The sequence below is a fragment of the Triturus cristatus genome, chromosome 2_2 (genome assembly GCF_964204655.1).
Source record: "Triturus cristatus chromosome 2_2, aTriCri1.1, whole genome shotgun sequence".
Classification (NCBI taxonomy): Eukaryota; Metazoa; Chordata; class Amphibia; order Caudata; family Salamandridae; genus Triturus; species Triturus cristatus.
Window position 1 is genome coordinate 627598647 of NC_140582.1, and position 24544 is coordinate 627623190.

At 48.3% G+C, this 24544-nt stretch overlaps 1 protein-coding gene across 2 annotated transcripts in view; it reads right to left on the reverse strand.

The window, feature by feature from the left end:
• NEK1 (NIMA related kinase 1) overlaps positions 1-24544 on the reverse strand; it is a 1277786-nt gene that overhangs the window by 894135 nt on the left and 359107 nt on the right. For both annotated transcript variants that reach the window (XM_085641815.1, XM_085641814.1), the window contains exons 11-14: positions 21439-21498; positions 21166-21225; positions 21014-21061; positions 532-606 (exon numbers count right to left, since the gene is read on the reverse strand). In XM_085641815.1, the coding sequence (XP_085497941.1) occupies positions 532-606; positions 21014-21061; positions 21166-21225; positions 21439-21498 (243 nt within the window). The remainder of the gene's footprint in view (positions 1-531; positions 607-21013; positions 21062-21165; positions 21226-21438; positions 21499-24544) is intronic.

The window sequence follows — 24544 nt, forward strand, 5'->3', positions numbered from 1 at the left end:
CTCCAGCATCACCAAGCGCAGCCACTACGTTATGAATTTCATCACGGAGGTCTTTTCACAATCCTCAGGGAAGCCACTGAAGCGTAGATTGTTGCGCCTTGCGTGGCCCTCTGCATCCTCAGCTCTCGTAGCCAGTTCTTGAGTAATAACAGTTAGGCGGTTGACTTTTGGTTGTAAGGTTGTGACTGTGTCCTCCACAACCGACAATCGAGCCTCTGTAATTCGGTCCACTGCTTTGCAGAGGTCTTGACACAGGAATGAGACCTCTGCACCTATTTTGGCATCCAACATGTTGCGGGACTGTGTAATCGCTGTCAGCAGGACTACGTTATCCGGTGCTGGTTCTGCCCCCTGGAGAAAATCTTTGATTGGATTCTTTAATTACCCTTGATTTGTACATACCTCAATTCATTGTCTGTCTTTCTGAGGCCAAGTCTGTGTGTGAAGCATACTATTATCAATATACATGATAAAAGATGACAGCAGACAAGGTAGAATGCATAAACATTACTTATGAAAGCAGCCATTTACCTTAATTTCACCACTGCCACCTGTGCCAATCACATTTCTCCATCCTTGTTCTCTGGCCCTGTTTATTCGTTCCATCTAAGAAAAATAAGTTACAATTTAAAACCAGCATTTACACATGTTTTGCAGTACCATCACCTTCCTAAGTCATTGTTAAATTAATACGTTAAACTACATATTTAAAGTGAAGTACTTGTTCTGCTGGCACCTTTTGGAGTCTGATCAGTAACTCCTTCCATAGCCTTTTAATAAAGCTTTGCACATCAACACCATGGATGTAGGTACACATTTTATGATTGAGGGGCTGATAAGAAGTATTCCGATTATGAAGATTCCCATCAACAAGAGTAAACAATCACTATAAACCTAACTTGTCTCTTCCTCCCACAACCTCACTTTCCCATTTTCAACCAGTGGGTAGATTCCATTGCATAAAAAACAGAGAGGAAGATGGCAAAGATTGGATTCAGCAGCATAATGGTTAAGAACACTAGAAAGTCTATGTCGACTTCTGCCACCTTTGGGGAGGAAACCGCAAAAGTAAAAAGCCAGCATAATATATGTGGAGTAGCCAAGAGAGCCATTATATATGTGTCCTGGAAGGTTACATATATAGAGGATGCCACTAAAGGCACTTTCAAACTGGTGATGTGTGCTTACGCACCAAATTTAGTCTATGTCCATACACATAGTAGCAAAGGCGGTGCAAGATGCAATCCATCTGGGAATGATGATCTAACCCACCGCATGGATGGAATAACTGCCTTCACATGTAACACATAGTTACTCAGTACAATGTCTATTCAAGTAAAACAGTAATGCACCCCAACAATAAGGTTATGCAGTGGTACTCGGTTGAAGAGGCATGGGTGAGTGGAATGATTTTGATGGGAAAAATCTACTTGTTCTCTGAAACTCAGTCACCAGCTTGAAGACAAGAGTGAATTGAATTCCAAGAGACACTTTATCCTGACAAGCACAGTGCAAAGTTGATTGGTGTCTGGGGCCTAAGTCATGTACAAAACTATGGCAACTAAGAAGAAAGTCAAGACAGGAGCTTCAAGTTGTATAATGCCAAGAGCTCTAATATTTTATTTATTAATAATTTATTAATTAATCTGCTCAAGACCATGGTCAGAGCCCAAGAAACAGCAGTCTGCCTGACCGGAAGGCCCTTCAGATGTACTTTGACTAGCTCGCTAGCAACGGAGAAGGATTCCACTTTCCTGTTCATGTAGCCTCCCTGTGGCTGCAAAGTAGGTCTTGCTATTGTCCAGGTGACAACGTATTCATAAGGATTTATAGAAAAGTAGCAAGAGTGTAAATAGATAGCCATTGGAAAGATCCAATAATAGGACCTTAGCCATTTGCCACTGCACTTTATTTTGGTGTCTTACTTTCTGTAAACAACCAGGACACCAAAGTTCATTAACTGGAGGCCGGAGCAGGCAAATACTAGTTCTTCAGCAACCAGGTGACTAGGGTGAGAGATCATAGAGAAACTTGCAGGACCATCACATCTTTACCGGACATGAAGTCACTTATCCGGAGGAGATGGATGAGTGTTTTCTGAAGAAGGTGAAAGAGATCACAGGTTTACCTGAATGAAGAATTTTTTGGAAAACTCTCAGAAACAGTGTGATCCGAGGAAGGTGTATAAGAACTTCTCTCTCAAAATGAATGTTAGGTCAAAAAGCCGACAAGGCATCATGAACTGTGCTATACTGTACCCACAGAAAAAATCATAAGGGATCTGTGGAACCAATACACATACCAGATCAGTAAGTGCTCTACTTCCTCCCTTCCTACTTCTTATAAGTAATGCCTGGGAAGATGATCTTTAAATCTGAACAGACGCCTGAATTTCAAAAGGTATTAAGCACATCTAACACCCTTAGGTCCCTTGACGCAGAGCACATCCAACTCATCACCTTTCTGATATAGGACATTCTCAAACATGAAGCTGAGGCGTAAGGCGTAGCATGCTAGAAAAAGTAAGGTTTTTAACTGCTTCCTGAACTTAAAAAATAAAGGCTCAAGCGGAACACTATTCGACAGCTTTGCTGCAACTACTTTAAAAGGCCCTGTCATCTAGAGTGCCTCTGAGAGAAGTTGGACTATTAAGTCGAAAAATCTTCTCTGATAAAAAAAGAGCATCTCAGAACTTAAAATGAGAATATTTGAGATAAAAGATTAGGTCTATTATTGTAGACTGTTTTGCGCACTACACATAGAGACCTTAATTTTATACTCTCGCTGATTGACAGCCAGTGATTCTCCAAAGCACATAAAATAGACTTAAATTTCCTTAAATTTAAAATCATTCTGGCAGCAGCATTTTCAACAATCTGCAATTTGCTAAATTACTTTGCATATACTAACATAATTACAGTACACCAGAACTGCAGACACAAATGTACTCGTATTTTGCTTCCTTTGTTGGAAATTAAAAGAGGCAAAACCCAGGCATTCCATGCAAGATGAAGAACAAAACCCTGACCACCTGGAAACCACAAACCACCTGACAGTCCTGCACAAGGTATCACAAAAAGGGGGACAACCAGGTTTTTGGGAAGGTCCAACGTACATGCCCTAAACAATCATAAAAAAGAAGGTACGTTGCTCCTTTAGTGGGTCTTACATAAGGTGAGAGCCAGTGAAACTGATACTACGGGGGAAGTCCTAACCTAATGAAGGGGGGATTGCTTCCTTCGGAACTAGGGCCCTCACACACCCAGCCAGCTAGGTGTCATGCTTCATCATTAGGCCTGCTCCTCTTCGGGTCAGCGCTGCAATACCCGACAGGCACCCAATGAGGGGCTCTTTAGTGAAGATCTTTTGTTCCTGCCGTATAGTGCCGTGGGGGTGAGGGGCCTAGTAGGTGTAAATGTGGTAAAATAGTGAGTGCAGTGATTAAAACAGGTGAGGGAGTCCAATAAGACACGTTTATTCTAGTAGGCTCCCTGCCTGATTAAAAAAATGGAACAGAGTGGCGACTATTAACTGTAATGAGTCAAAATATCTACGCTCTACTCTTTCTATATAGGCCAACATGTTTCTTGCCTGGTTTGTCGGGGAGATCAATGGCAATTCTTCAGTACCAATAGAAAAACATCTGCACACAGTGGTGAGGTGGGGACACCTACCTACCACATAGTATAGCTGTGGGAGGAGTGCCCACAAGGGTGGAGGACGACCCACTAGTATGGAATTCATGCCTCAACAATTACCAACAAGTATGGGACACCAGTCATGTAGTGTCCTGCTTGTGAGGATCCCAGTTGGTGAGCCTACCCCTATACCGTCGGAACAAGGCTCAGTATTTCAACGAATGTGTGGTGAATGCCTAAATAGATTAATACATGAAGAATCACTGCAGCTTAACTGACCAGGATAAAGGCCAACACCAAAGAGTAATAAAAACTTAAATGGGCCATACAGCTGCTGCAACATTATTTTGCTTTACTTCTGGGGAACAAGCAGCAAGCGCCCACTCCCTTTAGGAGTTCCCATATAACCCCCTTCCAACCCTGGATGGAATAGGAGGCTCTCACTGCACAGGGCCAGGACCTCACTGGATGAACACTTTTCCTAGGTGCTACAATTCTTAAGTCATTGTAAATTGAAAACTCTAAAGGGAAGATACCAGTTGGGGCTGACAAAGCCATTGGGAGCAGCGAGTGCTCATAGCCACAATTCAGACTTTCACTGACCCTTTTTGAGATGGAGGCTAGTTTTGAGAAAACTGGTTTTTCTAGAGAAAAGTATTAATTTTATATATTTTTTAATGTGCTGCAGGTTCACACACATGCAAGGGAATATTCAATACTAATGATTATCAGTGGAGATCCCCTCAAGGAGAATTTTGTTTACAAAAATTAGAGTAACCCCAACGGTTGCCAAAAATATCTGAGAGCTCATGAACACCGCACACATGATACCAATGGCCACAGAAGCCCATGTTATCAGAAACTTTATCCCATAGCAGGTAAACACTATAAAACATTTTAAATCCTACGTAATCTGTAGAACGTGCTAGCACCTTATGACTTACTGCTTACCTGGATTTCTAAACCATACTATTTCCTAGAGTAAAGCCTTGCCTGCTCAGTTTCCTGAGACTTGGATACTCAAGTGAAAAATTTAAGTAACTGCTTTGATGGCCCTACAGTATAATGTCAAAGAAAAGAATCCATGCAAGAGACAGACACTTAACCACTAAGTGCCCCATGACCCCAAGAAAATTGCTCATAATCAGAACTGTGGAGGAGGAAGAAGAGGATAATACCTACTTTTGAGCCAAACCTCCTGCTCTGCCCCCAGCCTGTCAGCACCAGGATTCCCTCCTGAAGCGCTTTTACCTCTCCTTGGTGAAAGGGAAGACCTCACACTTTTGAGTCACTATACCCCTTATCCATCTACCTCAGTGGAACACTACGGTAACTTTTCCCCCGGGATCCAAACTTAATCAGTTACTGCCCTATTTCAAAGAAGGGGACCTACATCTTCTTAACATTAGAAGAGATGCTACTGGGTCCAGACATTTGACACAAGATTACTTGTATGCATTGGATCTGCCTGAGCAGCTGGTTTATTATTAACAAGAAACACAGGAGGAGAGCAAAAACACGGTATTCCATATGGGAACTGGGTACCAAACAAATAAAAATACAAGTTTCCCAACGGAGTTACTTATTTCCATTTATCAGATTCCTACTGTGACAAAAACATCAGTATGCCATCACATGATGTATGAGGAGGCCTTGGAGTATATAGGAAGATCTAGTTTAGTGCTTTTAGTTCCCCCATTAGTTAAATATAAGAAAAGAACGTGCATGGTGACAATTAGTATATAAAAGGAACAAACAGTGCAAGACGGCACAATGACCAGTCAATAGGTATTTGATGTGAACAAGATAAACAATGAATTAGCACCCCTATTTTATAGCTATGAAAGAACAGTTATATACTATAATACAATGTTCTAATATGTAGTCTGTGAAAAAGGGAGCTTTCAAGTTTCGACCTCTACTGTCAGAACGATGGTAGGGTCGTCATACAGACAGGCAAGTGAAGCTACTTTGATGGGTCACCATAGTAAAATCAATAAAACAGTGAATAACAGGCTAAAGGTTAATGCAATATTTCTTCCTCAACTATCAGCATATGAATAAGAGAGCACAGACTGACAGCATTCTTTGGAGCAGGGTAAAACAAGAGGTAGTTTATATAATGCTATCACCATGGACACATCGGATTTTACACACTGTTACAATGATTTACTCTCGAGATTAATCCAAAGATCTTAATATTGTTGTGATAATTACAACAATAATAATGTACCCCAAAAATTATTAGGAATCAACATAATAGTACATCTAAGTACTTTTTAGCAGTAGGAGTAATTTGTATATTTTGCTATAGAGTAATTACAGAAATTTACAGCAAAATTACATGAGGAGAATGACTCTGCATTTAGCTCGATTTTCTTAGCACAAAACTCACTCTCGTCCGAAATGGAATGAAGATGCATTTTGCATGGAGTTAATGGCACTAAATGTAACAGAAAATGAACAGCAGCAACCAGCTGACACTTGTGTTGTGTTCCTGTTCGCTTGTGGTAGGTTTCTTTGCCCCAAAAATCCCTAAATTACTCGACCGGCCATAATCATGGATGTTCTGTATTTTCGTGCCATAAGACTATCAAGAAATTACATAAATTACTCTGATTACTCCTGCATAATTAAAATTTTACCCATGCCAAGTATCTTCAAAAATAGTGAGGTTGCTCAGGTACAAAAGAGCGAAAAAGGAACATTACCTGGGATTGGGGTGCTTACGAACATCATATTGTATTGTGAGTTATAAACTATTTAAGTGAATTCTGTGCTTGGGACACTGTAGAGAGAATGGTTCCTATATTCACTATAAACATTTTATCACTAGGACTTTATGGTTTGTCTGATCTGTATAGTAATCTGCATAGTAATCTGTATCATCATAACCAATGTTTTCTAGACTTCAGCTCTTTCTGTTCAGTGACCTCAGTTAAGATTTATTTGATTGCTTCACACTCTATCTGAATCCTTAACCACCATCGATATTATGCACGGACAACTCAACCATCATAGCCCAAGAAAGTGAAATGAAATCCTCAAACTTTTGAGCATTGCACAATTCTCCAATTCGCTGTAACACCAATATACACAACATATAAACACTTAAGAACATCTTTATGATTTTCCCACTCACTGGAGGAGTGGAGATATCTGATCAGTCAGTTCAGCTTCTGGTTGTCAGCCCCATCATTAGGAAGACTAGCCTGAATGATCTCATTAAGCAGAGAGCAGTGCTTGGTTTTGCGAAGCGCCGTGCTTCCTGGCCCGGTATGGGTACGAGAAGGTCTACCATGTGGTTACACTAAGGGATGCCTGGGGGTAGTGGCCATTTTGACACAAACGCTTGCACATGGGGGTCTCCCATAGTGCGGTGCACCCACAGCGTAGGTATGTCACAGTGGAAGGAGCGATTGGAGGTCAGACGTCTAACCTAATGAGCATATATTTCCCCTCCCAGATCCCCGGCTCCACGCTGGATGCAGTGAGGGCTGTGCTGGCAGGCATCCCACAGGTGTCACAGTGGTGGGGGGTGATTTTAATATGGTTATGTCCTCCGTCGTAGACAGCTATAGGATATCGGATGGCTCCCACTCTACGGCCTCCTGACTGGCAGACTGGGTGTCCATTCTTGGACTTTATGTCTGGGGCATTTGGAACCCTCACACACAGGCATAAACCCACACTTCTGCCACACATAAGACCAGATCGCATATTGACCTTGTATTTATGCCCACAACTGACTTACTCCACATCATAGGGTCATCTATCCTCTCCAGGAAGTTTTCAGATCATGCCCCGGTGACTGTTCAGCTGAGCAGTGGAGAACAGGGGGAATGCTTTATCTGACACCCAGTGCATGTCGTCTCATGGATACTGATGCTGTTGAATTTATTTCAAAGGAACTCAATACTTTTTTGGCCCCGAATGTGTTTTCAGTGGACTCCCTGGGAACATTTTGGACAGCGGGCAAGGCTTTCATGCGGCATGATACACGCACACATTTCCATGCCCGGGATAAGCAGAGACTACTACAGACTGAAGGGATGGAGGCTCGCATTGCAATGGCAGAGGAGCGTTCTGATGAGGACAAAGCCGAATCAAATGACACTGGATAGGCTGTTGTTGAGACAACCGTGTCTCGAGGAAGCCAGGCTGTGTTGGATCGCCTCCCAAAGTATGGTCTACAGTTGAGGGGATAAATCGGGCAAGCTTTTATACTGGCTGGCAACTCACAGCTTGGCAGACAGAGTGGGCCCTAGCATCCTGGAGCCCGACTGGCGGTTGGTTACACAGGCCCGGGATACTGCCTTCTCATTTGCGGACTACTACTGCACTCTATATGCGCAGCACCCGAGACCCCGGCACAAGTACTCCTCCTCTGATAGCAGACCTGCCACTGCTCACCCTCGTGGCATCAAATCCGTAAGATCTAGATGAGCCCAACACCCCTGAAGAGATTGACACAGCCCTGTCACACGTGAACCCCAGTAAGATGCCAGACGGGTGGAGAACTACCAGGGGTTCCGGAAATCACTGCTGCCTCAGTTAATGGTGTTATATAACGAAGCCATAGAGAAAGGCCAGTTCACTGCTAAGCTGAAAAAGGCGACCATTGTGGTCCTGCACAATGCGCGGTCCCCTGTGGATTACTCATACTATCGTCTGAGTTCTCTTATTAATACCGAACTTAAGATATATGCCAAGGAGTTAGCTAATCGGCTCCTTAAAGGTCATCCACAAGCTAATCCACCCCAATCAATGTGGGTTTATGTATTCGTAGAGTAAAGGTAGCTGTGGTTTACCATGATCTTTTACTGGGGTGTACCGCCTTTCTTCTTTTAGATTTCAAGAAGGCCTTTGACTACCTCGATTGGGATTGCTTATGGAATGCACTTGATACGAGTCATTTTTGCACTAGCGCTTCAGCTAAGAACATCGTGGGTGCTTTGCTATTGGTGTTTTATCTAAAAAACGTTTTTATGCTTGCTACATTGTTGCTGCTATTTTTGTCATTTTAAATTGAATTGTACTCTGACTCCCCGGTCCACCGCAGCGTTAGGCTGATTGATGTGGAGGGAGTACAGAGCGCGTTCACTTCCTGGTGGTGCCATTATAGGGCGGCCATCTTAGGGGGTTGACGCTCCAGTCTCCTCTGAGCCTAATCTATTTAATCCACTGTTGCACCGCGCAGCGGCACGCGGAGCGGGAGCGCCATAGACGCGCCGAAGAGGCGCCAAAGAGAAGCCAGTCTGCGCCAGTCCGCGACCGGTCGCTCCAGCTCCAGTCCCCATCCCCAGTTCCGCAGACATGGTAGGCAACCGTGTTATTTACAGTGCTCCTTTGCTGCATGCACTTCGTTCTACTACTAAAGCTGCCTGCCTACATTCGGTCTTGCCTATAAACCGTAAGGCCCGCTGCAAAACCTGTGACTGGAGTGTTTCACCTCCAGACTCAGGGAATCATTCCTTTACGCGCAAATGGAAGATGTGTCTCCTCAATTGCCGATCCCTGCCAAAACATCATATTGAACTAGCTATGTTGATAGAAGATCTTAAACCTGATGCCCTTTTTTTAACGGAGACTTGGCTTCAGCTAGATATCGATCCTACAATTGTATGGGCCACCCCCCAAGGCTATACCTGTAAACGTTTGGATCGTAAGACAGGTAGAGGGGGAGGACTGGCCATTATTTACAGGGACAATTTTAGATGTCGTGTCACCACATCCTCTACGCCAGCCTGTGAGACTTTACACTTTACTCTTGAATTCTCCGCCTTAAACACTTTTTCTGGTATGTTAGTCTATCGACCACCTGGCGCCCTCAGCAATTTTATCACCAATATAACGGACACAGTTGCCGACTTAGTGTTGTCTTCAGCAAATTTTACTCTGCTAGGAGACCTGAACCTGCATTTGGATGTCCCACTTGACGCAGATGCCAATAGCCTTCGATCTAATCTGCAGGCTATGGACCTGCTACAGAAAGGCTTTCAACCGACGCATATAAGGGGCCATCTTCTAGATCACATTTACAGTAATCTAGAGAGCCTAACCGTGGAGACACCTATACCACTACCCTGGACCGATCACTTTTTGGTACCTTTTTCTTGGTCTACTGGCAGCTTTTCTATGTCACACTCCCACAATAAGCGCTGGGGAAGAAAATGGGCTTTACTTCCACTTGCTAAATGGAAACTAGCTCTCATTGATCAGCCAGCCCCGGAGGTGACTAACCCCGACACAGCCACTGTCAATTTTGACAATTGGATCTCCAGCACCCTCGATCTAGTCCTTCCAAAGGAATCTTTGCATCTAATAAATAGACCCAAAGTTGCTCCCTGGTACTCGCCTGCTCTCAGGTCTAGGAAACAACTCTGTCGCAAACTAGAGAGAGCCTGGAGACAAGAATATTCTCAATCTAAAAAAGTGGAGTACCGAGCTGCTATAAAGCTCTACAAAAGTGAAATTAAATCTGCCCAAGCTCAGTTTTATGAATCAAAAATTCGTTTAGCTGCCAATTCTCCTAAGGAAATTTTTAAAATTGCTAAATCCTTAATCACTCCCCCTCCCCCTGAGCGTCAGTCACTTGACGGCGCAAAAACCCGTTGCAATAACTTAGCAATTTTCTTCTCCCAGAAGATTTCAACTATCTATTCCTCTTTCTCCATAGCTGGTGGGAACTTGGAGCCTACCACCACAATGGACCCCGACACGATGACTTCTTGCCTGTTGGACAAATTCCCCCTTCTAGACTCCTCCTTATTGGATGGAATAATCCCTAAAGTCACCTCGGGTTCCCCTAACGACCAAGCACCTCCTCAGACTCTTATCAAAGTAATCGACGTCATCTGTCCTGCCATCCTGGATGTCCTCAATGCTGCCATTGCTTCGAATTCTGTCCCAGTCCAATGGAAGTGTGCGATGGTTAGGGCACTTCTGAAAAAACCCACCTTAGATCAGAACAATTTGGCCAACTTTCGCCCTATCTCCCTACTTCCTTGGATGAGCAAACTTCTTGAGAGACACATTAATAACATCTTAGTGGACTATTTAGAATCTAATAGCCTACTATGTGTCTCTCAGACGGGTTTCCGCCCTCAGCATGGAACTGAAACTGCCCTTATAGCAGTAACAGAAGAGACTAGAGCGGTGCTGGACCAGGGAGGAAAAGCAGCCATCATACTACTCGACCTCAGTGCCGCGTTCGACACTGTCAACCATGCCATCCTATTACATCGTTTGAAAGGCATGGGTGTGTCGGGCGCGCCCCTGGAATGGCTGACTTCCTTCCTGGATGAGCGTTTTTTTCAGGTGTTCGAGGGTGAGACGATCTCGGCCAAGCAACCACTCAGTTGTGGGGTTCCGCAGGGTTCGTCCCTGAGCCCCACTCTTTTTAATGTTTATATGCAACCTCTAGCAAATATAGTTCAGCCCTTTGGTGTGCGTATCGTCACCTACGCAGACGACACCCAACTGGTGGTCTCTTTGGACCACTCGGAGGGGTCATCTAACACCCTGTGTCTAGAGGCTGTTGCTGAGTGGATGCATGCGTCTTGTCTTAAACTTAACGGGGAGAAGACGGAGATCATGTTATTAGGTAATTCCTTACCGAACACTTTGGCCTCTATTTGGCCTACATGCCTTGGCACTCCTCCCCTCCCTAAGCCCCAGATAAAGAGCCTTGGAATCTGGCTTGACAGGGCGCTTGATTTCTCGGTCCAAGCCACCAAGACTGCCTCAACTTGTGCTGGGTTAATGAAAATGCTCCGCAAGGTCCTTCCTCTGCTCCCTTTCCAGGCGAGGAGAGTCATGGTTCAGGCCCTGATTCTCTCTCGCCTGGATTACGGGAACGCCTTATATTTGGGCGCCCCTGTAGCGGTGACCAAAAGGCTCCAAGTCACCCAAAACTGTGCCGCCCGGCTATTGTTTAATATTCTTCGTTGGCAATCAGCTAAGAAAGTCCTTAAGGAGCTTCATTGGCTCCCAATGACTGCCAGAGCTCAGTTTAAGGCGATGTGCATAGTGCACAAATCTTTTCATTCAACAGGCCCTGCCATCTTGTTCCCCTTTGTAGTGCCTTACGTCCCTGCCAGAGCCCTTCGTTCCGGCTCACTGCACTTAGCAACTCCAACAAAGGTTATCAAAGCCCGTTGGGGCGGTCGCTCTTTCTCACACTCTGCCGCCAAACTATGGAATTCCCTTCCTGTGAGTATTAGACAGATCAACAATAGGATGGCATTCAGGAAAGTCCTAAAAACCCATTTGTTTGCGAAAGCGTGCTAATGTACCTTGGAGCTCGTCATAGTAATTGCTGAAGCGCGACGAGGCCTCCGGGTAGTTACGCGCTATATAAATATAATTTTTCATTTCATTTTCATTTCATTTCATTTCATTTCACTTGGTCGCCTTGGCTTTGGCCCTCGTTTTATTTCCTATGTCTAGACTTTGTATGCTGGACCCACGGCTCAGGTACAGGTCAATCAGGTCCTCTCACGGGTATTCCCAATTCAACATGGTGTCAGGCAGGGTTGTCCACAGTCCCCTCTTCTTTTTGCCTTTGCAAAAGTGCCCCTAGCAACATGTGTTCGTTGTGATGTGCAGATCCGGGGTTTCAATGGGTAAGGGCCAAGAGGAGACCCACATTGCCCTATATGCGAATGATGATTTGCTTTTTCTGGCTGACCCGCCATGAGGTGCCCCCCCCCCCCCCCCCCCCGATTACTCCATATGCTGGACCTATATGGACATGCTTTCGGCATGCTCATCAATTTATAAATCCCTCTTAATCCCCCTGACAGATGACGAGCAACATCAGAGCTGGCAAGCTCGCATAGCCCTCCATATATTGTGCTTCCTTTTCCTCTGCATTCACATTTCGCTCCATCATACTCTTACTTCGTACTTGAACCCGACGCCCGTAGTGACCCAAATAAAGAAGGATCTGGAGAGGTGGACTTTTCTGCCGCCCTGTTCAAAATGATGGTTCTGCCATGCTTCTTATATGTTTTGCAAAATTTCCCCCCTCCCCTCTCCAAGAGCTGGTTTACCAACATGCATGTGGCAATGCGTTACCTCTTGTGGGCTTATTGAGTGCCGCGTATCACCTTTGAAAACTGAGTGATATCAACGTTTTACAGTGGCGTGGCGGGTGCGTACTTACAGTTATATTACTGGGCCTCCCAACTTATGGTCCTGAAAGATTGGCTCCACGGTGACCGCGACGACCAATCATACTAGGCAGAGCTGGCGTTTATGTTGTGGGAGATGGTGGTAGCTAGCTTATATGGCTTGCTGATCCCCCGCTCTCTCCCAGACCTTACAAGGTTGGTGTTTGGGACGTGGCAATGACATTGAGGTGGAATGCTTATGATGGGAGGTTTACTCTCCAAACTCCTCTTTGGAGAGGCACAAGGCTCTGCCGAGTGGTCGGCCTGGCAGAGTTTGGCAAGTAGGACATTATCAGTATTTCCCACCTGGGTGACATATGGCAAGGGTCACACATGTGGTCCTGTCTGGATCTGCAGGCTAACTGCTGCAATACTCCCAATTTTTCAAAGTCTTGCAGCTCCGGGACACCCTGTTGTCTCATCATACTTTCCTTAGGGAGGTTCCTGAATTTAGCCCTATAGAGGCCAAGCTGCTTATGGGCCATTTGGGTCAGGGCGGTACTTCTACTATAATCGGTCACTGGTTACCAATGTCCCGGAGTTGCTTTCCCCCCAACATGAATGCTGGGAATCCTGGATTGGTAGTATAGAAGATGGAGAATGGAGAAAGGTATTCATGGCACGGAGGGAAATGGCTATATCCGCCAGGCTTCGCTTAATCCAAGTGAACTTTCTGAACACTATGTACTTGACCCCACTGCAGCTTTGGAAAACGAGTCAGCTCCAATCGCCCGATTTTCATCACTGCAGGGCGGCAGTGGCTGACTTCTGTCATGTAGTCTAGCTGTGCCATGTTGTGCACCATTACTGAACCCAGGTACTGGGGGGTTAGTCTAATGTGTTGGCGAGACCAGTGGATTGCTCACCTCAAATTGCGCTTCTGAGCCTGCAGGATGATTGGTTGGAAGGAGATCTGGCAGGTATCTTGTAGGCCTGGGAACTCTGCTTGCTAAAAGAGAGATCTCCTGAAATTGGACCTTAGTCTCTGCCCCAGATTTGAAAGTTTTTTTTTTTGTTTGTTAATTTTATTAATCAATTTTCATAGTATGGTTCCAGTACATACAATACCGTCTGAGCACAATCAGCATGGTACAAGGGTTCCAGCAGCTTACACAAAATCAGTAATGGCGTGGAGGTATACTGTCCAAAGTTCAGTGGAGACCAATGAAAGTGCCAGTGTCAGCACCAATGCGCGGATACAGGTCTATGGTCCAACTGTGCGCACTCGCTAAAGGGTAAAAGCAGGCAAACCTCCCACTGAAGCGTAAAGAGTATACATCCAGAAAAATTGTGTAAGGTGATGAGTAGGGGGGGGGGTGGGGGGGGGGGGGCTAGCCAACAGTGGGTCTGACAGGGTGTTCAATGAGGTACGAGGTGTGAGGGTGGCCCATATGTCACGGGGTCTGGCGGATGCGGGGAGGAGGTCCGCATAGGTTGTCAGCTGCTCCTGCCAAAGGATCATGTCACTGAGCCAGTCCTTAAACTTCGGTGCTCTGCCCCTACCCCATCTACAAATTACCCTGCGTCTGGCTAACAGCGTACTGACAGTGATGAATTTATGGCATGCCGCTGGCAGCTCAGCAGTGTGACCAAGCAGTGCAAGTAAGGGGGATCTCGGTAGCTTCAGGGGCGTCATGAGCTCCAAAGCATCAAAAATCTGTTGCCAATATGTGTGCACTACCCCACAATCCCAGGACAAATGTAGAAAGTCTACATTATCTGATCTGCACCTATCACATTGTGCACTGTCCCGCAGTCCATATCGATATAGGCGGATGGGTGTATAATACATTCGATGGAGGAATTTGTTATGTGTGATGCGTAAACGGCTACTTGAGGACACAAGCTCAGTCTGTTTGCAGCAGTAGTCCCACTGCAAGTCAGTAATATCATGTCCCAGGTCTGCGCACCATTTGCACGTGCCGCGCACTGAACATATTCCATGTCCATGTAGAGGCTATGGTATAGTGTGGACACAAGGTGCGAGGCCTCCGGTGCGTGCAGTATGTGATGGAGCGGGGCGACCGTGGGAGGCTCCCTTGGGTACGATGGTGTGTGTTCCCTTATGCCGTGTCTCAAACACACAGAGAAAGACATCCATAAGGGAGGGCGGGGCCCTTTGAAAAAGTTGCGCCATGGTCCTGAATTTGCCATTCAAATAAAGGTCTCCCCAGCATCTAATGCCATGCTTAGTCTTAGTCTGAGAGAAAATTCCCTCTTGAAGTAGGGGCATTTTGGGATAGTACGTGAGAGGCAGCAGTGGGGAGTAGAGCATCGGCGCCCTGAGTAAGTGGGAGAGACGTTGCCAGGCCCTGACAGTGCAATCTACCGAAGATAGTCCTTCCGGGCGGCCCTCAGGGCAAGACAGGAGGAAACCGTCCAGTGGAATGGGATGTGCCAGCCAGTGCTCCGTAGCAACCTGAGGCATGTACCGGGGGGGATGGTCCAATAATGCACGAAGTGCGCCTGAGCACACAGATAGTAGAGTTCGAAATTGGGTACATCAAATCCTCTCTGCGAGTAAGGGCGAGTAAGGATATCCCACTGCAGACGTGGCTGTTTACCCCCCATACGAGTCGAATGAGCTCCGACCGAAGCATCTTAAAAAAGGGTTTGCCAGGATACAATGGTATGTTTAAGAAGAAGTATAAAAACTTAGGCAGGATAATCATTTTGATGAGCGATATACGCCCGTGATAGTGAGGGGAAGGGCTATCCACCTGTTAATGCAGCCCGTGATGTGCTCCAGTGCACGACCATAGTTACATCGTAATAGCTCCTCGCGGTCATTAGTGATCTGCACCCCCAAATACCGCACCTCCTCCGTACACCATTCAATTGGGTAGTCAATGTCAAATGGTACCGCCGCCGCGGTGAGCGGGAATATCTGGGATTTAGCCCAGTTGATTGTGATCCCTGAAAGACCACCGAAGCGCACAAATTCCCACAGAAGCGGATTAAGGTTGTGTTGTGGATGTTTCACAGAGAGTGACGTCATCCGCATATAAGGAAATCAATATGGGACGTAGCAGGCACCTAAGAGCTTTCTCTTGATGATATTGCCTGAGTTTCGCCACGAGTGGCTCCATTACTAGGGCAAAAAGAAGTGGCGAGGGTGGGCAGCCCTGCCGGGTGCCCCTCATGAGCCAAATAGACGTGGTGGTATGCCCATTTATTCACACCCTGGCAGTGGGGGAACTATAAAGTAGACGTATCCAGGCCAAAAACCTAACAGAAAGGCCCATGTTCTGAAGAGTAGTGAACAGGTAGTCCCACTCCACCGAGTCAAAGGCTTTCATGGCATCTAAAAAGACCTCCACGAGAGCCAGTTGGGGATCGACGTTGTGCATGACCGAGAACAGAATGCGTAGGTTGTGGCAGGTCGCCCTGCCCGGTATGAAACCCGACTGGTCGGGTAGCACCAGTTTCTCCATCAGGAGACTTAGCCGATTCGCTAGGAGTTTCACGAGGATCTTTGCGTCGGCATTGATAAGGGACAGGGGCCTGTACGAATTGTAACGGTCAGCGGGCTTGCCAGTTTTCAAGAGGGAGACGATAGGCGATTCCCTCATGGTGTCCGGAAGGAGCTGAGCCTCCAAAGCCTCCTCGTAAACCTCCCGTAATATGGGTATTAACTGCTCCATGTAGGCTTTGTAAAAGTCCACGGGCAAACCATCAGAGCCCGGGGCCCTCCCTGATTTCATCTTTATGATTGCCTCTCGGAATTAGTCTCCCTCAAAAGGTGCATCCAAAAATCCACACTGGGAGTTCCCCAGCCAGCCGAGAGAGATAGCTTGAAAGAAAGGAGAGAAGTCTAGAGGCGCAGCCTGATGCGAAGTATACAGTTCCTCGTAAAAGGAGGTGAAAACAAGTAAAATGTCGCGGCTATCTCTGTGTCGTGTCCCCGCAGCATCCAAAATGTCGAGGATATAATTAGAGAAGCGAGGTTGTCGCACCTCCACGGCCAACGCCCTCCCCGGCCACTCCCCCTCCCCGTACCGGCACGCAGTGAAGTATTTTCCCCGAAAGCGAGTCTCACGCTCGGCCGCCTCCGTATATTCGGTGAGCTTGTCCCGCATCGCGGCCGCCTGGGCACCCGACGCATCACACACATGTCCGCCTCTAAATGTTTGAGTTCCCCTTCCAGTCAGCGCAGCTCCCGCCGGATGTCCCGGAGGACACCGAAGCTTTTCAACATGCAAAAGCCTCGAATGGTGACTTTAAAAGCATCCCAGAGGGTGCCCACACTGGTAACTGAACCTCTGTTACGGTAAAAAAAAAACAGTTATCTCCACGCCTAGCTCCGCTCGGAACACAGCGTCAAGCAGTGCCTCAGGCACCAACCTCCAACTAAAGGGGGAGGCGATAGAGTTCGGGGGAGTCACCTGTAGGAGCACGGGTGCATGGTCCGAGAGCGTTCTGGCCATGTGGGTGGTGGCAACAATCCATGGCCCCACCCCACGGGAGACCAACCAGTAGTCAAGGCACGACCAGGCGGCACGCGCCGTGGTGTAATAAGTGCCCTCCTTCTGCCCCGGATGAGACTGCCTCCACGCGTCTATGAGCCTGTGTGCAGAGAGGAGTTCCGAGAGTGTAAGCTGGGTTTTAGTATAGTGGTGGGGCATGGCTTGAGAATGATCCAGTCCAGGACATAGGGTTGTATTCAGGTCCCCACCCCAGAGTATATGGGTCGAGCCCACATTCAAGATTTGCCCCCAAAGTGCATTGTAATATTCAGGATCGTCCACGTTAGTATCGCCATATGAACATGATGTCTATCAAGATAGGCCAAGAGTTGATGACGTTTCCGGGGGTTCCCCATACCTCTAACATTCCAAGTGAGTAGGTGTAGGCGTAACGGGGCAGTGGTCAAAGGCATTGCATTGTAGTGGATGTTCTAATGGTGGATACCCTGCGAGAAGGATGGCATGAATATGCGCCGACGTGTGCTAGTGAGGATGTCTGAAGATGAACAATATTGGAACCTCTAATACGCAATAAGATTTCCCCACCCACAACAGCACCCCAATCGTGCCGGGATCGTCCCTCCCCGTCGATATCCCTACAAACCAGAACAAAACATTTCAAACCAAATGAGATGGTACAAACAGCCCATGGAAGAGCCACAGAAAGTAGGGGGGAATACCCATGTAGGGGGTCACCGGGGCAACACTGAAACCTCTCTTCCCACAGCCTGGTTAACCAAAGTCTCAGTGTCCCAAAGGGGGAAGACTCAGGCATGGGAGAGAGAGAGGTGCTTGGCAATACGTATAGGGTTACCCTCTGCTATGAAGGGGCATGGTAACAAACATCCAACGGAGAAGTAGAACAGTTCCAGCAAAACAGTTCGACTGGGCCTCTATTTGCGCTCATCCAGCAGGCGAAAGTTCAAGGGCCCCAGCAAGGGTGCAATGCGGGCCCGACAGAAAGGACCCGCCGCAGCCACCGAAGCAGCCCGGCAGGAGGAGCAGGGATAGCACAGCGAGGAGTCCAGGAGTCTCCATCCCAGCCCACAGACGCGTGAGAGACCTCAATCCGCCGAAGGAGAGTCCGGTCTGGAGGCCCGACCACTCGTCACACCACCTGGAGAATGTCGGGGGAGCGATTTTAGGAATTCCTCTACCTGATGCGGGTTCGTGAAGATGATGTTTTTCCCCTCGATGAGAGACTTTGAGGGGCGCTGGGTACAAGAGAGCGTACTCGATCTGGGCCCTGCGGAGCTTCTGTTTGACTCCCAGGAATATGCGCGCCTCCTGAACTGTGATGGTGAAGTCTGGGAAGATAGTGAACTCCACGCCGTCATATTGTAAGGACTTCTGCTGCCGCGTCAGTCGCAGGACCACATCGCGATCGCGATAGTTGAGGAGTCGGGCCACCATAGGCCTGGGGGGCCCACCAACCGGGGGACGCGGCCCCAGAGAGCGATGAGCCCGCTCCACGATGAATTGGGCCGAGAAAGGATTCCCATCACAGGCGCCGCGCAGCAGCCGTTCGATATACTCCTCGATGCGGCCCGTGTTGGTGGTCTCCGGAATGCCCATAATCCGGATGTTGTTCCGGTGGCTACGGGCTTCTAAGTCCTCATTTTTGGCGGCTATCACCTTGAGGAGTTTGTCCATCTGTGCCACCTGCCTCTGCACCTGTGCGGTGGCATCCTCATTGTCCAAAATGTGCCGCTTGGCCTCTTTAAGCTGCCCGTCATGTTTATCCACCTTCTGGACTAGAAAATCCAGGCGAGAGTTCACAGTGTCCATCTTGCCTGATAAGTCGGACATGCTATGCTGTAAGGCGAGGAGTAATGCTTTGACCTCATTACCTCGGGTCGATGGTTGTGGCTGCGACACTTTACCAGCCTCCAGGGTGGAGTCATCCGGCGTAGTTTGCGTGGCCGCCTTCTTGGTGTCAAAAACTAGTCTGGACTGACGGCCGTCCATCTTTCCTATGTCAGCAGGAAGGGCCTGCGGTCCGCGGACGAGGGCAGTGATCCGCTGCGGTCAGCAACCAGGAGCACCAATATGCCCGGGGCACCCAGTCACCACCGCGCCCCCGCAGTAATCCCGGACGGCCCAATCAGCCCAAAGCATCAGGGGAGGATGCAAGCCACCGCAGTGGCCCACGTGAAAAGCCAACCGACCCGGCAAAGGCCAATATGATAGAGGCACCGCGGGGTGTCCACCTGCAGAGGCGGCTGCGCACCCCAAACCAGCCACCTCTGAGCCCCGCTGATGAGGAGGCAGCCCAAGCTGCGGACCGCAGCTAATCAGCAACCTGCAGGCGTATGTCCATGCGTAGATCCGATGCCACCCTGGGACCAGGCAGACAAGAGTGTGTAGGCCGGGTCAAGTACAGACCGGGCTGATTTGCAGAGCTCGACGCCGGGGGGGCCGACTCACTCGCAGCAGGCAGTCAGGCGGCGCCGCTGGGGCTTAATCAGTCTGTAGCAGTACTGCCCCGGGGACCCTCCAGGGGTCAGCATTGACGAAGGGCCAATAGAAGTGAGAGCCCGCCGGGCGGCTCACTCCCCGTCCACCACAGTCAGGCCCCGCCGATGTCAAAGCCGCCCAGGCACCAGCCACGGACAGATCTGGAGCACCCCAGAGGCCTGGCCCAGCACCACCAGGAGCAAAATACAGGGCTCGGTGTCACAGGGCCAAATCTGCAAGCCGGCAGCACTGTGAAGGTCCAAAGTAGGTCACAATAGCGGTGCGCGGGGGTGGTGGCAGCGCGAGATCGCAGACTCCCGCTAACAGTCACTCCGGGCAATCACAGATATCTCCACCCCCCCCGCCGCCCCGCCAAGGCCCGCCAGTGAGAGCCGCGATGAAGAGGCGAGGAGTTGCTGGCAATGTACTCACCGTCCCCACATCGGTAAAAAGGCAAAAGCAGGCAGCAATGGCATCCAGGACAGCAGGAGCAACTAGCGGCAGTAACCGTGTGAGGATCTCCACTCCGCAGGGCACGTTCACTCCAATACGGCCTACCAGCCATGTGGGACCAGCGGCACTTGAGTGGCCGCGCCGGGCAGGGCTCCAGACAAGTCCCCAACAGCTCCCGCTTCACAGCTCAGGCAGCTCTGGTAGCCATACGGGGAACCGCTTTCCAGCCAAAAATTTCACCGGAGGCAGCAGGCATGTAGAGATGGATAATCCCACCGATCTACTTCAAATCAAAGCGCAGGGGGCAGAGGATGATTGAAGGATAAGGAGCCAAGCAGCCGGAGCCTCACTGGCGTGCGGCCATCTTGGTCGTGCGCCACCCAGCGCCCCTCCAGATTTGAAAGCTTGCCTTAGGGCGATGGACTGGTGTGAGAAGATGGAAGAGCCTGTTTATGCAACGCGAGGCTGCCACAATAAACACTGCAAGATCTGGGGAAATTGGTGGGACTATTTTGGACTTCAGGGATTGTCCGGATGAATGTGCCAATAATCTGTGGTGATAAGGTCTTTGCTTGGTCATGCTGCTTTGCCTGTTGTGATTTCTCCGTGTTCTGTTTGAAAACTCAATAAGAATAAATTATCAAAGAAAATAAATCGCTTCACCTTATCATTAAATGTCAATCCTGTTGAAACTTGTTAATAGCAACTAACTCCCTGTCTCCCTGAAACAACGAAAACCCAAAAGTACCAGAGCAGAAGCATTAGATAGGTGTAGAATTGTTCAACATTTAATGATAGAAAAATGTTTTAAAAAACAGCTTACCCTCTCTTTCTCCAATCTCCTCATCTGCTCCGCTTTCATCAAATTAGCCTGTGACACAAAATCAGACTGTGCATTAACTTCACTGTACAACCTAACTAATGCATACTTCTCAAATATGCAAATCGGAAGAAAGAAAGTGGATTTCTGTGTACCTGTTCCCGTTGTTTCTTTTCTTTCTCCAGTAAATCAAATCTCTTCTTTTTTGAGACTTCCTGAAAAACAAACAGCTTTTAATTGTTTTTGACCATCATTAACAGCTTTTACAGGTTAGTAATCCATCTGCAAAGGGATGCCAAGAGAAGGAAAAAGTTAGAGGGTGTTAACAGGAGAAAATAAAGAGGAAAGGTAGTATTTTAAACATTGGGTAGAGCACTGGTATACCCTGAACATAAGTAGATAGGAGGTGGGTGTGGATGTCATTATACCTCAGACATTCTCCTCCTCTCATCAACTGCATTCTTTTTCTTCACTGGCACAGGTTGGGCCTGGACAAAAAGTGAAACTGCACATTAGAATTAAATAGTACACAGTTTTGTTTTACTTTCCACACAGTAGGGCAAATCAGTGCCTCTTAGCCTCAGTCCTTTCAAAGGAGTCAATGGGTTAACTGGAAAACACTATCAGAAGTATCATGTACGAATATGCTTCAATAGCACTTTTGCTTTTAATTTCACGTAAGCTGTAGTCTAGGGAAGAACATTTAGGTGGATGGTCTGTTAAATAAATACCATTATTTGGAATTATAAAAACTTGACCTGTATCTCCTCTTCTCTGTTATAATAAATATTAAACACTGCTTTCAAGATATGCTGGGGACATTAAATCTCTTAGAAAGGTATTTATTTTGCCTTTTAAAAGCATTGCTATGCAGTTGGTGTCACCGAGCTTCATGGACATTCGCACAGGTACCCTGCATGATCCTTCCAGCCCCTCCAAGTAATGCTAGGGCGATTGGTGGTTGTAGTAGTTGCCTCATGCATGGTTAGGGGGAAAAGCAGCCACCAATGCTACATAGATAAGAGAGGGAGATTGAATGGTATGGCTACAATTATTGGTATCTACTAGCGTTATTAGCAGATTTGAGAATGTATGGTATTAATTAGTGAGGAAAAAGCAAATACCATAAACACTTTCTGGATATCATGTAGCAAAAATAGAGGAACTCAAAAGGAATATGCTACTTACCAGTATGCATCTGTTCTTGGCATGTAGAGCTGCAGAGTTGTACACTTAGCATAGATCGCCATCTGGTGTTGGGCCCGGATGTTTGCAGTTTGTTTTTCTTCTTGGACAGTCCTTGGAAGTCACGAGTTTGGTGACTCCTCCTTCGGTCCGTACTGCGCATGGGCCTCGGCTCCATCCTCAGATTGTTTTTCGCCAACAGGGAAATGATGGAGCTTGGTAATCACAGTGAGAAACCCATGTGTGTAGTATCTAAATAAGATGTACTGGAACGGATACAGGTAGCCGGGGAGGCGGGTGGGCGTGTACAACTCTGCAGCTCTACATGCCAAGAACAGATGCATACTGGTAAGTAGCATATTCCGTTCGAGGCATATGAGCTGCAGATTGTACACTTAGCATAGATTATATAGCAGTACCCAACCCTAGCGGCGACCACCGGTATCCGTTGCAGTGGTTTGAAATAGTGTCTTTAGTACAGCCTGGCCCACTCTAGCTTGCTGCTTGGAATGCACATCTACACAGTAATGTTTTGTGAAGGTGTGCGGTGTAGACCATGTGGCTGCTTTGCAGATGTCATCTAAGGGTATATTCCCTAGAAAGGCCATAGAAGCCCCTAACTTTCTTGTAGAATGGGCTTTAGGCGGAACAGATAATGTTCTTTTTGCCTTTTGATAGCAAATCTGTATGCATTTTACAATCCACCTAGCTATCCCTGATTTAGAAATGGGGTTGCCTTTATGTGGTGGAGAGAAGGAGACGAACAATTGTTTAGTCTTCTTGAAGGGTTGCGTTCTTTGTATGTAGTATAGCAAGGCCCTTTTTACATCAAGTGTGTGTAAGGCCCTTTCTGCAACAGATTGAGGTTGCGAGAAGAAGACAGGTAATTCCACCGATTGATTGAGATGGAAGGGGGAAATGACCTTGGGCAGAAACTTCGGATTTGTGCGAAGTATGACCTTGCTGTGATGCATTTGTATGAAGGGTTCCTGTATAGTGAACGCTTGTATTTCACCAACCCTTCTAAGGGAAGTGATAGCTACGAGAAAAGCTGTTTTCCAGGTGAGAAACTGTAGCTCACATTTAAGCATTGGTTCGAAGGGCGGACCCATTAGTCGTGTAAGAACTAAATTTAGATTCCATACGGGGGGCGTGGCCGAGCCGAGCCGCAAGATGGCCGCCGTTTAACGGGGCTCTGCCGGCCGAACACATCATCCGTCAACCCATCCGTGTTTGCCTCATTGCCTGGGCAGCCAGAGCGGTTGGAACGTGGTGTTGACGACCTGGGGACCTGGCGGCAGTTTCCGCGGAGGAAATCGGTGCAGTATTGCAGCCGCGCTGGCCCTGCGCTGTGCTGCCGGAAAACCCGCGAGCCGAGGGTCGGCTGTCGCTGTAGCGCGAGTCCCCGGCTGGGGCCCTCGCTCGGACACGTGGGGAGACCAGGCGGAGAGGACCTGCGGCGCTGCTGAGATCGGGGCCCGTGGGGCCGGTGAGCCGCATCGGGAGCCTGGGGAGATTGCGTGCGGACCGCTCCTGGAAGTAATTCGAGACCCGAGGACACCACGATGACTCCGGTAGGACCTGAGCGCTGCGGAGCCGCCTGCTAGTGCTGCCGCGGCTGGCGCAGCCGCCGCGATGTGGACCGCGCTCCGGGGAGCCTAAGTGATCGGCGCTGGCCTGGCTGCTGGAAGAGGTCGCCTGTCCTTCGCTCTCCCGGCCCTGTTTGGGGTTGGGGCTGTTGCCTACTGCTGCCGGAGGAACACTCGCGACAGGCCTGGTGGCGACGCGGCCGGAGATCGGTGTACCACTGAGGGCGGCAATCTCCTTGTACCTCGCGCCCAAGTGGAGTTGGCGCACGCCACTGGACAGGGAGACTTGGCGACCCGGCTGTAGGGCTGGGCGAGGGTGATGGGCCGCTCCCTCTAATACCTTGAGTCGACGTATCTGCCTGTCCACGCAGCGGCCCCGAGCAGCGCTCTCCGTGAGGTGGGGCTGGCCTAGTCCTTCTCTGTCGGCGTGGTGGGCCGATCGTCGCGGCCGCTGGCCTGGGAATTGCAAGGGGAGACCTCCCGAGGAAGCGTCACTTGACTGCGAGGTGTGTTTGCCTGTGATCGCCCCCAACATCGGATCCCCCTGGCTGATTTCCCCTGCGGGATCATGGGCAAGCCGGACAATAAACAGCCGCGGCTACAGTTCGAGCGAAAATCCGCCCGTAACGTGGAAATGGGGCCGGCATCGCAGACAGTGGTCCCTGAGACACAGATGGAGCCCTCACAAGAAGACGACATAAAGGGTATGTTCCGTGAACTAAAGGGCTGTTTGAGGGAAATTGACTCCAAACTTGACACA